The following is a 17,135-nucleotide window of genomic DNA, read 5'->3' as shown; positions in this document are numbered from 1 at the left end:
AGTATATACATCTCTACTGTAAATGCAGTTCATAACAACAAAAACGCTTTTGCTACTGTGAAATACTTAGTAGCTTTAAATTAGTTATACTTGCTGGCAAGTGACAAACTGTACTAACAGAAATTATTGTAGTGTACCTCTGTTGGACATTTTTAGTCTGAAATATTTTAAGCTCTAACTGATGAGCTTGTTTCTATCATACTCATACCCCAATACTCTTCTTTTATTACTACAGAAGTAGCCCCAGTCTTTTAACTCGCTGATCTGCATGGTAGCTTCACATCATAAAAAGGCCAAGGACAGATTAACCAATTTTAAGTTCATCTTTATTTCCATAAATCAGTTACACTTCAAGTGGTTATATCCTTTGCTTCACATTTCTCATCCTAAGTAAACCCCTACAGTAGCTACTACAAAACGTGCACCTATTACCATTCTAAGGGACATTAGTTGTTGCTATATCTTTCCAATCTGATGCAAGTAACTGTAAGTAGTTGCTAGCAAATTATTTTTTCCACATACGTGAAATGGAGGTAAGTTGCAAATTGATAGTGTTCTGTTTGCTGCAGGTCCAGCCAATGTTAGAATGCATAGCAGCCTTAAAAATCAATAATGAACTGTCATATAAGTAGCAGTATAAAAAAATCTCAAAGGTTCTACATATGGAGTTATTTCACACTGCACTAGGAATACGATAAAAAACCTAGGCAGGAGTGTCTATTCTATTCCGCACACCTCTTCATTAAAAGGGCTTCTCTTCATACCTTTGAACGACATACCTTGTGCAACTGCAAATTTAGTGGAATAAAGATGCTGATTGTTAGAACTGCTTTCTGAAGCAAATACATAACTCTTTAACCAGGAGGCCATGGTTTATACTCTGTATCTTTCCGAGTTGGCTGTTGGTTGCACTGAATGCATAGAAGTTCTCAGTGTCCTGTACAGAATGCTTTCACAGAAAAATACTTCAATTTATACAAAAACATACTTATCCTCTCTACATAATAATCTCAATTGCAAAGAATCTTTGTATATTCCTGACGGAGTCAACAGGAGAATACATTGTTATGGAGTTGTTCAATACTCTCTTTTAGAAGAAATGCTTGTAATCTTTGGTTTGCTTATATGCTGGATGGAAAAAAATAGATTTAAAGGGAATAAATACCTAGTCACCTGAGGTTCATCTATCATTTCTTCTAACATGGGCTTTGGATAAGATTAGCGGTTTGGTAGCTGAAAAGGAAAATTATCAACAAAATAATGAAACACAAAGCTTATTTTAGTAGTGCATATTAAATAAGACAAAGCTTAGTCAAACTAATCCTTAAGGCTAGTTAAAAAAAAAAAAACAACTAGAAATCCTATTTGTTCTGTATTGCCACTTTCTTTAGAAATATAAAGTATTATAAAAATATTCACAACTGTCTTTCTACATTAATCTATTATTCCCTATTATATTTTGAAAAAGTGCTTACACAGGCAAGTTTAACTGCAAGCTCATATTCTTTCAGTTGTCTAACGCCCTGATCCAGCTGTTTAAAATCCTTGTTCAATACAGAACAAGGAGTTAAGACAACTTTCATTTTTCCTTCTATGAAATGCCCTCCCTGCTTTTACATTTTCCTATCAAATTAAGTAACAATTTCTTGAAAATTAAAGAGTGATTTGTGTTAAATCACAGATTAACAATGTGGTTACTTATGAATAGGAAGTTTAATCTCTAATTTAAGGCCTTGAGAAATATTTCACTGCTTTCATTTTTTATCTTTCTTCTCATTATCCAATACTTTATATTCATCTAACACAGCATGGCCGGTTTCCTTTGCAGTTCTCTTAACAACAGCTTTGATGCCAATATTCTCAATGTTCAATGCTGTGACGCCAAGATTGATTGCAGAATTCATAGCGTTGTCTGTAGCATGGCCAGCATCATCTCCATACCTTAAGAAAGAGCAGGTTTGTAGGTATATTATGCTTAGCATTGTTCTCTTCACTAGAGTTCTTTTAAAGTTTAAGCATCACTAAGAACAAATAATAAGTGTGCAGCCTGAATGTCACAAGAATAAAATTAGAAATTACCAAGTCGTTTGATTAGGGGCTGCTCCTCTAACAGATTGCTCTTTTAAAGATACCAACATGTTTTGGCTCTTTTCCCTCAAAAACCTTCCAGTTTTTTTCCCTCCTTCCTCTCTAGTTTTGAAGATAAGAGTAGGAGGCTTATCTATAGAACCATGAGATGAAGGGCGCGGAGGGGCAGGGGAGGCTGTGTGCAAGAACCCCTAAGTGCTTTTTCACCCCAAGTTCTTAGGTAAAACTCCTAATATCTTCTATTTCCCCGTGTAAGTCATTACAGTAAGACCCTTGCAGCTGCTAAACCTTTTCATTCTGTATAATGGGTGACAGCACGGAGGAGGATGGAGGGCAAACACTGTCCAGCCTTCTCACCTGTTAGAGAAAAAGGGACTGGAATCGACTCAGGCATATTTTTACCTCAGTTCATATCACCACTGCCAGAATAGTGCTTGGCTAGTGCTTCTCCTATATCACCTTTGCCTGTGTCTACATAGCATAAAATGATGCTATGTCTGGTGGAACAGCGACACACTGGCACGTTGGTTGAGAGTCCCAAAAGTAGACTCATTGAGGTAGTGCAACACTGTGCTCAAGCAAATTAACCCAGACAGTCTAACAGGTCTCCTGAGTACAGAGAGCTCATACACTGGCAGTAGCAAAAAAAAAAAAAAAAAAAATCCATTGTGCAGTGAAAACTTATCTGAAGTAACCTGGAATCAATACTAGAGCAAAAGGGAAGAGGCAAGGGGGAGGAAAAATTACACAAAACCCCAAAAGGCTCAAAAATCTCTTGAGGATTTCTTGAAAATTACTAAAAGAAAACCTCTGGTCTCTCCACTAAGCTGTGGGTGCAGCTTCTTTATGCTTTAAGGGGCAAGTCACCAGACTGATATTAATTTCTCAAGCGTGAAGAAAGGTAACCATTTACACCAACAGAGAGAACATACTGAAGGAGGACAAGCGTACAGTAAGAACAGTAACTCCAGCTGTTCCAGGCATCCAGACATGACCCAGAGAGCGCTATAGTCCGACAAACTAGGCCAAAGGGAAGTATTTCTGGCAGCATCAGAATCCCAGTAATCAGTGGAGTTAGTTTTTCCCTGAGCTTCTTATGACCAGAGATTCTTTGAGGACCTTAAAATAAGGCTAGTGGGAAGCATAGAATATCCAGGAATAACAAAATCTTTCACATTATCAGTATGGTAGCCATGGCATAATGGCTGGAACCAACAATGAAAATTAATAAAAAGAATTAGAGCTTTTTTTTGTTTTTAATTCTCTGATAGAGCAACAGCCTGAAATCACTTATGTCTAATTTGAAGATCACAGAATTAGTTTCATAGCAAAAATACAGTATTTGTCAATTTGAGTAGTTATTTCCACCTCAGCAACATCATAAGCCAGTTTTATGAAACATTAATTTTAAACGAGGTTACCTATTTTATTAAGACAGTAGCTTATCCAATACAGTTAATTAAAAATTTCTCAATATTTGATAATTGATTTTTCAGTTTGCCTGTATCAAGTGCATAAATTGTAACTTTTTTTTTTTTTAAAAAAGTTGGCTAGATGTAAATACTGCAGTTATTTATATAACTGTAAAAAAACCACCAAGGTATTAGCATGGTGCTTTAGGAGAAATAATACTTCTGAACATAAGTTTTCCCCCGATTCTGATCAATATACACATATGATAAGCGTCTCTTTATAATTCCATATGCAAAGTTACTGTAGCTAAGTGTTAGCTGAGCTTTTGCTGATTTAGAGACACTATGTTGATGTTCCTTTAGCTTTGTTTCCATTAAATGGAATTTAGCTCATTCACTGAAGTATTTTGAGTTGCAAAAAATCTGTCACCAAAACAAAAAACAGCTTCCAAGAGAGGCATTACATACAATTTTAATACATTTACATAGATAGATTCTAAGGATCAAATATCAAATATTTTCAATTGTATTGTAATTAACTGCAACATTTAATTACTTATTGCTTTTCACTCTTAGTGGCTGTTGACTGCTGTTCTCCGTATTTAAAATTTTTATATCTAAAACAAAAACATTAATGTGAATTTATGTGGAGTGAGTAAATACCTTCTGACATTCCTAATGAAAACAAAACATTAGCAATAAAGCAGCACTGACTAGAACTTCACTATTTAGCCTATTAGAAATGCATCAGAAAACGACCTTGAATGTCAATCCACTTAATACTGTGTGCTGATGTTTACCTTATGACTTTCTGCTGGTAGCCTGGTTCCAGCAATCCTTTTTAACACCTCTTTTGCTACACTTATCACCAATCCCATTTAACCTACATACTTTTGCTTACTCTTCACTTTCTATTATACCTATTGCACTTCACTGCATCTTCCAGTACACATGCTTAACTTTGTTCTTTCCATCACCTCAGTAATATCACAGAATAACCAGAATCACAGAATCACAGAATAACCAGGTTGGAAGAGACCCACCGGATCACCGAGTCCAACCGTTCAACATAATCTCAAATGTTACTCCCCTCCTCCCCCATTATTTCTTTCTATGAACATCAGTATTTTGCAAGTCAAGGCTATCCTTTTATTACTATTTGTGCCTTAGTTTTCCTTAAACAGTTTTCTTTTTTGGACCTCCTCGTTTTAGTTAGACCTGATGACAGGTGGAAGTACTTCCATTTTTCCTAAATTTAGCTAAGTTTACATCAATTCAGAATCGGAGCTGAGAGGTTTAAACCAGTAGCTGTTTTCATAATGATGTTATCCTGTACATCAAAGATAAACCTGAACGTTATTTGCAACATAGTCCAAAGCTGTAATATTTCTAGAAGAGAGATAAAAAAATACATTTACCACAATCATTTACTCATTTCATATTTTTACTTACAGGAGATGGTCATTACTGTGCACGCAGCAATCCATCATGTGCTGCCTAATTACAGCAAAGCCGGTACTTCCATTAGCTTCCCTTACACTTTCATAACTTTTGTTGCCAGTATGTTGTAGACGATGAAACCAATAAAAAAAATAACTTACTTGTATTTGACAGTTTTTACAGTCTCCGTTGAAACACTTTTAGCAATGCACTTAGCTGCACTTTCTAAACCTTGCCACACTGTTGAAAACCCTGTAAAAATGAACAGTTTATTTGAGTTCATAGCATTGAAAAATATGCAACTAAAGAAAGTATAAGGATTTTTATTACCTTGAACTCCACTTGCTGCTACCACCAGAGCACCATCAAAAGTGGATTTGCCATCTTTATCTTTCTTAAGGGATTCTGGAACTAATTTGCTGCCATGCTTCTTCACGTGTGGAGCCAGCTCCTTTCCGACATAGCTTGCTATTGAACACACTCCCTCAACTATCATAAAACAATTGTATGCAGATTACTTAGTAAGAACATAGAACAACTTTCTTTAAAAGACCTTCTATTTAAAAGTAATCATCAATGAAGTCTTCACTGTTGCTTCTATTTAAATATGATTATTTGAAAGAAGACTTTAATCCATGCTTAAGTGCATAGCTAGATGGAGAAGCAACCTTATTTTTTAGATTCTGCACAGCTACAATTCCTACGAAACAAGTAAGGTGGGCCTTATGGCTAAAAGGCACTTTAGAAGAAATACGTACATATCACACTCTAATTTCAAGAAACTGTTTCCACTACTCTGTTATCCCCAACTTACATATAGGGAACAAGCTATGCTTCTTTCCCAACTTGTCTTCTGGAAAAGTCTTTCTTGCAATCCTTCTAGCTTTTTAAAGCATTTTTATAGCATCCAGCATAATATCCTATAAACTTGGATGAGTCACTAGACATTAAATACAAATGTTAATGCAAATACATAACAGAATGAAGTTATTGTGAGTTTCTAGGGTTATCTGGAAGTTTATATGTCATCTTATAGACTTGTTTCAGGTGTGCATAGCACGCACACGCACACACACACATTCTCCAGTAGTATGTCTGTCCTCTAGCTCATAGGCTAGAAAAACTAGCTCTCATTTTACATAATATTTATTATTTCAGGCAAAACTGTAATACAAGAGGAAAATTTTTACCCAAGAACTGGCTGACTTTCACAGCTCCTCCAGTAGCCTGTTTTGCTACATGAAGCCCCTTTGCAACAGTTGGGCTCACTTCCAGAGGTTTTTCTTCTGGTTGAATATGTTCCCGCAGTTTAGAAGCTCCTTTGTGGATAGCTTTACCAGTATATTCTGCTCCTTTCACTAGGCCCCAGCTTATCCAAGATGCACCTTCAAGGCAAAAGTTGTTTTTTCTTAGTACGTACAATTTTATAGACTAATTCTCACAGCTTCCCCTCCTCTGCAACACTGACTTTAGAAACATTCCTGATTACACAGTCTGCAATTATACTCTTCCTTGAATGGGCCAGCATGAATTCCTGTAATGATTTCTGCTCCCACACCACCCACATTTTTTATAATTCTCTTCAAGTTTAATACATCTAGTCCTCATCCAAATGTCAGCTTAATACAGATGCTCAGGTTTTTAATAGATATCCAAGCCCCAGCTGGGTCAGAAGTGATAAAACTGCACATCTCAATACTATTAACATTGCAAAAACATACAATCCAGCCCCCTAGCTCTCCTAGCAGAGCCATATTTATTACAACCAGCTGGTGGTCGTTAGTATATTCTAAAGGTTCTCAGAGGAAAAATAATGTTTATCTGTAGAAATCACAATAGATGTCTCCTTTAATATATCTGCTTATACAGAAATAAAACTATTCTGTCACTGTAGTTCGAGATACAGAGGGTGATATCCTAATACAGTCAAGTGAGAAGCCTAACTCACCTGAAATAAATAAGACTGCACTATTTTATCGGAGCCCACCAAAGTATCCTTCAGAGGATTAACACTGGAACTGGTGAACAGCTATTTCTGACCACTCAGCTTCTACCAGCACACACCCATTTAAGTGAAAATACTGTTTAAATGTTACTCACAGAGGTTTATATTCAACACAATCATCTTATTGCAACAGTACCTGATAAGATTCCATGGGCAACTTTCTCACTCCACTCTGGCAGCTCTTTCTGATCTTCCGCTCCTTCAGGTTGTGGCTGGATATGTACAGTCTCAGGCAAGTTAACCGCATCACCAGAGGCTTCTGAAGGCTAACAAGTGAAAGTAAACATCTGAGAATCTACTTTTCAACATATCATAAAAATTTCTGGTTTAAATCATACAGATCCATTATTGGAAAACATTAATGCTGTGTATTCCTTGGGTAAATGTACAGAAATTCAATGGAAATTTGTGATTCAATTAATTTTGCACAGAAATATTATGCATTCAAAAAAGCTTATTAGATAACTCAGTATATTCTGTACACTTCCTTCATCCAGTTACAATGAAAAGATTTGTATGCCAATGCAGCCATATGGCCAGGTAACTAACCAGGGAAAAAGTACGAGTCAACTAGCAAAAAAGATAAAAGTGATAGATGGAAAAGTCTCTTTTCTACTCAGAGGGAAGTTAACTGTGTTGTTATTCAGCACTGGAACTGCAGTCCAGCTGCACTAAAAGAATGCAGCTGTTCTGGTTGTTTTGCTCCTCACCCTTCCCTCTCTAAATCAAAAAATAAAGGAGATCATTCATTCTAGACACTGTTGTTGCTTTTGCAGACTGGCACAGCTAAAGAAGACATCAAGCTGTGCAGAATACTGCTCCCCATTTCTGGGATAGACGTTAATCATTCAAACATTGGAACTACCACTACAGTCTGGTTAGTGTTTCTAAAAAGCGTAACATAACTTTACACAGTTCACAGTCAATGTATAAACTTTAATTAGACAAAGCAAAAAAATTGTAATAGATTTAGGTTTTGGTTAGGATTCTATATTTAAAACTTTCCCAATGTAAAAGCAAAAAGAAAGAACAAAACTGAAAACACTGCTAGTTAATAAGACATAGCAAGTAAAACCTTTTTGTTTACTCTAGACAAGTTTATATGAAAGCACTCATAGATGACACCTATGAACAGAACAGAATACACAATATAGAATAATACTTCATATTGCATAAGATTCTTACATTCCTCAAACATTTAATGGAAATAAAAATAGGGTACTGCACAAAGATGGTAAAAAAAAAGCAAAACCAACATTAACAGAAAAGAAGAGATTAAGTCTTGGAAAGCTGCTAGGTTAACAACGTATCACTTACTTGTTCTATATCATCAATCACTGCTTGACAGCAGTGCTGAATCTCATGTTTAAGACATGTCTTTAGCATGTGACAAAAAGACTTCGGCAGCTGGGCAGAAGAAATGACCTTAATACACAGGTCTAACAAAAGACATCAACATATAACTTCAATAAAAAAACCTCAAACTTTCCTCTGGATATAATTCAGTTACACCACAGTTTGGGCGTTCTAAACACTTTGCTAAGGAGCAGAAATGGTTTCTATAAAAGGACAGGTGACTCTGTACTATAATTAAATTAAATATACTTGTGAGTTAGATCCTCATGAGTAAATTATAAAACAGATACATTAAATAGCCATCAGACTAGGCTTTGAAATATTTGGGCTTGATCACAAAGCTTTTCAAACACCAGAAATCTGCTACAAATTTGCAAAATGGGGCAACCTGCAGTAACTGAACCAGCTCTTAATAAACAAACACACAACACCAACAAAAAATCAAATTAAAAAAACCCCAAGGACACAGCATACATTGCTGGTTTCAAACAAGCCTTAAATCTTAGCAATTCTGACATGTATTTCAGTGACCTTTTTTTTTTAAATTGCAATTTTTTAATCATTGTCCTGGCATTTACCTGGACTTTGTGGCCAGGCATCTGTTTATATTTATCTTCAAAATGTGCTCTCTCACTTGCTGGGAGCTCTGAAGATAACCCTACTCTCTCATGGGATCCTGGCACCTGTGACATTTTATCAAGGAACATTAACAAAAACATGGAATTTTAGGATGATAAGGAACCAATAAGATATCCAATTTGAACTATTCTATGCAGGAAAGATAACAGAAATTTATTCAATATGTCCTGCACTGAAACATCACATAATTCTGTAGGACTTTTTCCTTTTAAGTAAAAATCAGCGGCCTCCTGTGCTAGTGAGACTCCCTGCTGAACTCAACAAGATTTATAGCATAACATAACTTCTCCCACGTGGCATGCTGCAAACTGGTCCTTCATCATCAAGGTACTCAAATCCTGTTGATTCAACACTATTCATCACTACTCTTCCTAAAATGGTGCTCCAGTGCTCTTACAATAACATTTTTCACCTTGGTTCCAGTGACTGTACCTTACTGTACCTTTGCTAGACTATGGGGTTTTTTGCTATTTTCCCTGTCTGTTAATATCTTACAGCTAAGGCACTAAATTTATCTATTTTGAGATCCCATTTGAAGGCAGATTTTTGAGGTACATTTTATTTCACAGGTCTTCTCTGAACCAGCTTAACATTTTTAACTGTAAACATATTTGGGCACAATATTCCAAGAATGGTGTGATCAAAACTACACAGAGAGTGTGTGTATGTGCACACACACAGGAAAAAACATGCTTACTCCCAAACAAAAAAATTCATTTTGCATCCTATGTTCTGTTTTGGAAAAACAGAGAATATAGACAAAACAGTTTCCAATTCCTCACTGTGCTTAAAATTTAGCATATTAAAAATTCTGTCCTCCCATCTCAAGAGTCTATAGTTGCACTTCTAGGTTGCCTAATCTTGGCTATTTTAGTTATTTCTCACTGGTGAACTTACCAAGCAAGACACAGAATTTTGTAGTCAACTGTAAATTGGAGAATATATTATCATTTCCACCTTCCTTTATTGGCTTAGAACAGGCAGCCTAGAAATTTACCTGGATTCTAAGGTCAGACATCTGTTTTAAAAGATCCTCAAACAACTCTCTGTCAGCTGCTGGAAGTTCTGAAGACAGCACTACTCCCACATAGGACCCAGGTATCTGGGACATCGTGTCAGGGAACATGTAGACTCCAGTATTGCAGCAAAGAACAGGAGACTGGTTACACATCAGAGGATATAACCAGTCACAAACCTAGAAAAGAAAAGAACATAAAGGAATTAAAGGATCCTTTTGAAAAGAAAGGCAAGCAGAATATAGTGATAAGCACCACAAACTTTATTTTTCCATAAAGTTTAGTAAGAAAATTAAATCCTTATGCTGCCTTTGAATAAAATAGAGAAAAAAAGGAATACATAATACATCTTTTTTATTTGTAGTTCAGCATCTGGATTAACATGGGCCAACAAATTCAAAATAGCTATCCTAACTACAACACCTTACCACCAGTAGAGACTAAAGTATGTGGTATGCAACCCTGTTTCACATTGACATGTTATAAAAACCAAATCAATGTCTTCTCTGTGTGAGGAAAAGGAAGTTAATTTTATGAAATAAAAAGACATGTTAAGTCAACTCCTTTAGAAGACAGAATTCACCTGAACAGTCAGCACTCGACAACCTTGGGAAGACACAGAGGTGATTTTTGCAATAAAAGTCATAAAAGTGTATATCTGCAGAAAATCATTTTTCCAACAGCTCTAACATCCTTCATATTCTGACACAGAGATTTAGCCTTAGAAGAGAAAGAACTTAAGATGATTGCTTTTCAGAGTTTTATGACAGTTCTTGAAATTTAATTAAAGGAGAAAAACATGTTCCTATTACCTGAAGAAACGCAGGTGGACGACTCTGGGCTGCTGCACTATCTGTATCCAAGAACTTAACAATGCGTAGATATCCAGGATATGATGGAGCACTAACCTGCCCATCAGGAGTCACAAAAAATATCTGTACTCCTTGGGGAATCAGGATCAGCTCATCTGCATCCACTCCCAGATTTTCAATGGGAGGTGGGCGATTACACTTACTGTAGTAATCCTCACCTACAGAAGAAAACTCCCCAGAGTCCGTGCCATAAGACACAGTAAAATGGCCATTGGTAGCTTGAGGAGTATAGGCAGGAGGTGCTTCATTTGGCAGACAAAGAGGTTTTGCAGATGATGGACTCATAGCTGGTGCTTGCCCCTGGCTCACAGTTGGAACACTTCCATCTGCTGCAGGTGGCTGACTTGGTACAAACGCGGAATTAGGGGGAGGGGGCCTTTCTGGTTTTTCTTTGGAAGGAATGGATGGGTACAACTTGGACACTCCAGCAGGGGCATCCATTGCAGCAGGACTTGCTTGTAAGGGTGGGTTGTTTTGTTCTAGAATGCCAAGTCGAGCGTGAACGTTTTGGAGGGTTTCCCTCATCTTCTGTTGCATTTGCCTAGCAGACTCCCACTGGGACCCTACACATGCAGGACCCTGCAATGGAATGCTAATCCCCCGGAGCAAGTGGTCAAGCCCTTGCTTATAATAAATTCTTGCTTCTTCCTTCTGACCATGTTCATCTGTATTCAGTCCTTTGTTGATAAAAATAAAGGCTTTCCTGTACTCTTCATTAATGGCTTTAATATTTGCATCTTCTTGCATAACTGGATCCTGCAGGTGTTCCATTACTGCAAATTGAAACAAAAATTATTTAGAGAATTAATAGATGAAGCCAAACAATATTTATCTTGGAATAAAACACTCTCTAATTAGTTTCTAATGATGACCATACTGTGTATCAGCAGAAAGCTATCTGCTTGCTTGGTACAGTGTCTGATGTGTTATTTTCTCTTAATAATCTTCAGATTTATAATACATTATTCCAAGAGAGCAAGGAATTTATAACCTTCACATCTAGTTACATCACAGACCTGTATTTCATAAAAGTTAAACATCAGAAGAATATGAACACACCCTGATATTAAACTCTCCACCTTAAAGAGTATTATGATCAGTAGCAGATAAAGCATTAAAAACCAATAATATAAAAATCTTTACTCTTTAAAAAACTTTACTCTTGAGAATATATTCCAAAAACATCTCTAAGGTGTTATAAAAACCAGTTAACATTTTGTCTATTCAAATAAAGGCTGAACTCACAAACTCAGTACATTTTACCTCAATAACTACAGGTAAAGCACCCAACAGATTTAAACAAATCTTGATAAACTTCAATTAACACCAAGACACAAAACTGAGAATAAATACTTTCAACAGTTAAAGCTGTGCTTTTCAAAACAAAACCAGGAAATATCTTATTTCCTGTACAGTATTTATAAAGAGAGAAAGACAACTGGTGTTTTCCTTTCCTTACTCCCCAGGTGACAAAAACCTGCAGTACAAATAGGTACAAAAGGTGGCAGATTCTATGTCTACTTCAGAATGCATTCCTCAAACTGTCTCATGTGTATTTCAGCAACTGAAGAGCAAAAAGGAATCCAACAGGTTTATTTGAACTCACTGTTTTAACTAAGTGCAGGACTTCAGTCTTGGCCACATGTAGCAAACACAAATTATTCTTGGACTAAGTATTTACAACATATAATGTAAAAAAATCCAGTGAAATTTTTTGCTGACAGCGTGGTGAGGCATTGTCAATTCAGAAAAATCAGGGTATTACACTAGAAGAGAGAATAACAATCATGGACAACTAAAATGGGACATTATATAAAAATGAAAGACCATGCACTTCCAAGCAAACCAATGATTCTCTGCTGAAGCTGGATGGAAGAAAGGAGAAAAGTCTAGAGATATCTGTTAATCACCATGACAGCAAGATACAGAGAACATGAGGGTAAGTAAAGTCCAAAGTGCAAAAGTAAAAATACTTCCACATACAGAAGCACTAATGTCACTGTACACAGCACTGATGAGATCTCACACAGCACTGAGACACCTTCAAGAAAGCTGCACCAGAACAGGAAGAGGTATGCAGAAAGTTACTGAGTTTTTTGTTGTGAATCAATTACTTTACTCTTCCCTAAAGAGAGGCAATATCAAACCAATAAATCAGACTAAGAGATTGGTTTAGTCTCTATAGACATACTGGATGAAAAGAAGACAGTAAGTAAAGAAGAAAAGAAGTTTGAGATCCAAACTCGTAATAAAATCCTGAAATAATATCTACATTTAAGTTATTTAACGTCTCTTGTTTTAGTCTAACTACCAATAGAGTAAAAAAAAAAAAAAAGAACATGTATAACCTGAAAAGTATCTTTCCTCTGGTTTTTCATCAAAACCAGAAAAACTTAAAAACTGCAAGTCATGAGAAGATTTTAAAGAGGGACAGATGGAATGCTGGGCTCTACTCCTACAACCTTTATGATCAAAAAGCAGGTAGCACTGATGTGACTGATGCACCTGCAGTCATATGTAAAAAGTACCACGTAGCCTGGAACACATCTGTATTTTTACAGTGCAACAGAATCTAATTTCCTGAAAAACCAAGATGCATGATCTCAGTCCAAAAAGACACATAGCTAAAAATATGACAGGGATGGCTTGAGAAGACAGTTGACATGGAGTGGTTGAGCAGCAGCAACTCAAGCCACCAGGCTTGCTTGCCCATTCCACATCACATAGTAGAAAAACAAATCTTGGGCTGGAGAAGGTTCTTCTGTTTGACTGCAGCCACTGGCTGCCAACAGGCTCAGCATCTGTGATGCATGCTGAAGAAAAGCACTGGTGTAAGAGTAAGTGTGTTTATTAACCACCAAGGACATCAAGTTTAGAAGTTAAGTGTGCTTTTGACCAGCACAATAGGGAGCAATTATAAAAATAAGTAACAGGAAAAAAACTCTAACAAGTTTGCAAATACAGCTGGTACCTCATGTGAAAGATTATATTTAATCATACATAGCCAAATTACTTCCTAGCAATAAAAACCAAGGGACTCCCAACTCACATTATCTTGCGTGAATACCTGTATTTACTAATGAAAAATCCATTTTCCTTTTCAAGGAGGGTATAAAGATGGAAAACAACTTAGCATTAAAGAACTCAGATCTAAAAATTATTGTAGGTTTCTAAAACAGAGATAATGTTTATAAGATGAGAAAGGCAGAGTTTAACCTAACATCAGAGTTTACTCTTTTATGAGCAAAATTTAGCGGTATGTCATTTGTAGTGCCTCTGAATTGCATTCTGTAACAAGTTCCTTCTTAAGGAATTCATTTGCATGAATGCTACTGCAGTACCAGAGTCAACTTTGCCCTGTTTTTTTTGATGTTTTTGCTGGAGGAGGGTAAGGCAAAGGCACCTTATGGGTTTTAGAGGGCTCTTTTGCTACTCAGTATATAAAAAGAAGAGACATCAAGTAAAGTCCTAAAGTCATAGCTATGTTTCAACCTAACAGTCAACTAATTTACTATTCAACATGTTCTCGCCATGCTGCCAACAGCACTGTTCTTGCTAAAGCTCAGTCTTTATTAACGCTAGAAAAGGTCTGTAAGAAAACAGAGGTGTCAGCACAATCAGTGTATATACAGCATGAGTGCACAGCCATGCATGGTTGAGATACAAAAGCTAGCTCAGCAATTCAGAAGAGTGGAAGTGTTACAGCTCATCTCAGACTGATTGGAACAACCCAAGTCTGCAGCACATGGATAGTACAGCTACCACCAAACTATGTATTTGGGCAGCAAAGCACGTGAAAGCAGAAGAATGAATTTACAGCAGATTTTAAGTTTCACACAGGATAACTGAAAGTTAGCATGAAGTACATATTACTAAACAAAAGAGCACTGCAAACCACCCCTTGTACCTATGCTGGTACAGACTGGCCCAGCTTAGTGTTAAACCAGAATTAGAGGAACTTGTCTTGGATACAACTGGTGCAAAACAGAGCTAAGAAAAGACTTAAAAGGCACTGTGGATAATCACAGATCAATCCAGTGCTTGAGCTTCCTCCTCAGCCCTTTTTCCTTTATCAGTACAGATATAATTTGTGGTTTTAAGTGACTCGACAAAGGCAGAAGGCTACAGTGCAACAGGGAAACTTCAGTTCAATTTGATACCATATGCTAACATCTCAATTATCATGCTGACCATCCTACCCCTGCAGCAACAGATCCCACTTCATTAAAAAACAATATCTATTAAAAAAATACAGCTTAATGACAGATCTCGATGCCAGAAGGTAAACATGAAGCCTAAAGCTTATTAAGAAGATTAAATACCCTGACTGACAGAGGTAGGATACTCTTTCCAGCTCACTGTTTTTGAAACCTGGGAGGTGTAGGGTACGAAAAAGCAGAACCAAGACAAGCAAGCCCTTTAATCCAAGAGCTCTTTCTATACATCAACTGTTTTTCCATAAGCCACTGATTTCAAAGATTAAGAGGGTGAAGGAGAACTGCCACACATACAAAATTGTTTAAACCTTATTTCTGCAGGGAAAGAGCAATTAAGAAAGTGTTAGTAATTTTCAAGAATTTGGAGAGCAAACTGAATTAAAACTAATGTTATAAAGGATTTAAACTAATACAACTCAGGTACCAGCTGATAAATGTATGGGGATTTTTGCTTCAGGTTTGTTTAAGTTAATTTGTTTAAAGTAGCCCTTAAATTTTTCATTAAGTGTTGGCCTACTGCTAATTTTTAAGCACTTAAAGCTAGGTAATATCAAGGACTAGACAACAGAGGAAGTCAGTGATCTGATCCAACATGGTAATTCTTACTCTCCTAGAATTACCAAAGACTTGAGTAAATTCCTGTCTTCTGACATTTCAACCTATGTTACTTTCTCAGGTTCTCATCCCAGCACCTACATTCCCCCAGACAGCATGTCTAATTTTCCTTCTCTTGGTATTATTGCCATCTCAAAGGGTTTTTTTATCCAAAGAAATGGACTATCCTCCTGCCTCCTTGGTCTGTATTTTTATCATATGTTCTCAACGCAATGCTTTCAGGCTTTAAGCACTTAACTTGGCACTTCTTTTAAAAATGAAAAAACAGTAAAGCTGATAATACTGTCCAGCGCCTCTGTTTTTCACAGTATTCAAGTACAAAGACATCATCACTATTTGCAATTCTACAGCCAAAGATTCTAACAACAATATCAGAAAAAATTTAGGATTGCGTAAAATAACAATTTAATTCTTCTTCATTAGCCATGCGCCTGCCCGCTTCCTATCGGTGCTGACAGAACTGTTCCATACACAAACAACTCGAGCCCAGACTGACATAGATGTTAAAAAAGGCAAGATACAAGGAGCAGTTTTCCAAAGTATTGCAACGAATAATCTCTCAGATCCGTAAGGAGACACTGGAATGATTATCATTGCCATTTTATCCTGGCCTGGCCATAACCCACCCCTTGTCCCTCTCTGGCATCACAGCTCCCTCGGTGAGGTGGCCCCTTCGTCCCGGCGCTCTGGGGTCAGTGCAGGGGACAGCATAGAATAGTTTGGCTTGGAAGGGACCTTAAAGATCGTCTAGTTCCAACCCTCTGGCATGGGCAGGGACACCTCCAACCAGATCAGGCTGCCCAAGGCCCGTCCAACCTGGCCCTGAACACCTGCAGAGATGGGGCGGCCTGTGCCAGTGCCTCACCACCGTCATGGTGAAGAAATTCCTCCTTATGTCTAGTCTAAATCTGCCCCTCTCCACTTTCTATACACTACCCCTCGTCCTGTCACCACGAGCCTTTGCGAACAGTCCCTCCCCAGCTTTGCTGCAGCCCCGTCAGGTGCTGGAAGCAGGCCCGCCCTCCGTACTCCGCTCAGCCTGACACCTGTCCCCACCCCGCGCTGCCCTCGCCTCGCGACACCGCCCGCGGCCTCCCGCCTGCCCGGCCCGGCCCTGCCCCGCCCGGGCGAACCGGCCGCCCCTCACCGCGTCCCGCCGGCTCCCGCCCAGCGCTGCCCCGGCGCAGGCCTCACGCCCCGACCCCGCCGCGCCTGCGCCTCCCCAGGCCGGGCGGCACGCGGCTCTGGCGTCACCGAGCGCCGCGCGCGGGGGCGAGGGGGGGGTGGGGGTTCTCGGGAGGGGCTGCTCGGTGACTCAGAGTCGCTTAGTGCTGGGGGCGGGGCGCCAGGCGTCGCAGATTTCTCTTGGGAACTGTTGTGTCCAGTTCTGGAATCCTCAGCACAAGAAAGATACGGAGCTGTTGGAGCGGGTCCAGAGGAGGGCTACAAGGATGATCAGAGGGCTGGAGCACCTC

General features: G+C 38.1%; 1 protein-coding gene across 4 annotated transcripts; it reads right to left on the bottom strand.

Annotated features, from left to right (window-relative positions):
• Positions 1 to 309: 309 nt before the first annotated feature.
• On the bottom strand, positions 310 to 16,897 carry SPART (spartin). 4 transcript variants are annotated; one of them, XM_069882562.1, is made up of 10 exons: positions 16,808 to 16,897; positions 10,769 to 11,601; positions 9,938 to 10,135; positions 8,880 to 8,984; positions 7,082 to 7,211; positions 6,131 to 6,325; positions 5,271 to 5,429; positions 5,102 to 5,192; positions 4,057 to 4,117; positions 1,802 to 1,941 (listed from the first exon to the last, which is right to left on the bottom strand). In XM_069882562.1, exons 2-9 carry the CDS (start codon positions 11,597 to 11,599, stop codon positions 4,057 to 4,059), a joined length of 1,770 nt encoding a protein of 589 aa, XP_069738663.1. In that variant the 5' UTR covers positions 11,600 to 11,601; positions 16,808 to 16,897; the 3' UTR covers positions 1,802 to 1,941. The 4 variants fall into 4 exon arrangements, with proteins under 4 accessions (XP_069738646.1, XP_069738654.1, XP_069738660.1 ...); XM_069882545.1 differs by lacking the exon at positions 4,057 to 4,117 and having other exon boundaries at positions 310 to 1,941; XM_069882553.1 differs by lacking the exons at positions 4,057 to 4,117; positions 16,808 to 16,897 and adding an exon at positions 12,435 to 12,455 and having other exon boundaries at positions 310 to 1,941.
• Between the last annotated feature and the right edge of the window lie 238 nt (positions 16,898 to 17,135).

The sequence above is a fragment of the Phaenicophaeus curvirostris genome, chromosome 1 (assembly GCF_032191515.1).
Source record: "Phaenicophaeus curvirostris isolate KB17595 chromosome 1, BPBGC_Pcur_1.0, whole genome shotgun sequence".
In the NCBI taxonomy this organism is placed as follows: Eukaryota; Metazoa; Chordata; class Aves; order Cuculiformes; family Cuculidae; genus Phaenicophaeus; species Phaenicophaeus curvirostris.
Note: the sequence above shows the minus strand (reverse complement) of the source record. Positions and strands in the feature narration are given on the sequence as shown.

Excerpts from the sequence above, each read along its gene's own strand:
- SPART (XM_069882545.1), bottom strand. The coding sequence starts at position 11,599 with ATGGAACACCTGCAGGATCCAGTTATGCAAGAAGATGCAAATATTAAA. Across the intron at positions 8,985-9,937 it reads TGTCTGACCTTAGAATCCAG|GTGCCAGGATCCCATGAGAG; the intron begins GTAAATTTCTAG and ends AAAATGTCACAG. Across the intron at positions 7,212-8,879 it reads TGCCTGGCCACAAAGTCCAG|CCTTCAGAAGCCTCTGGTGA; the intron begins GTAAATGCCAGG and ends TTCACTTGTTAG.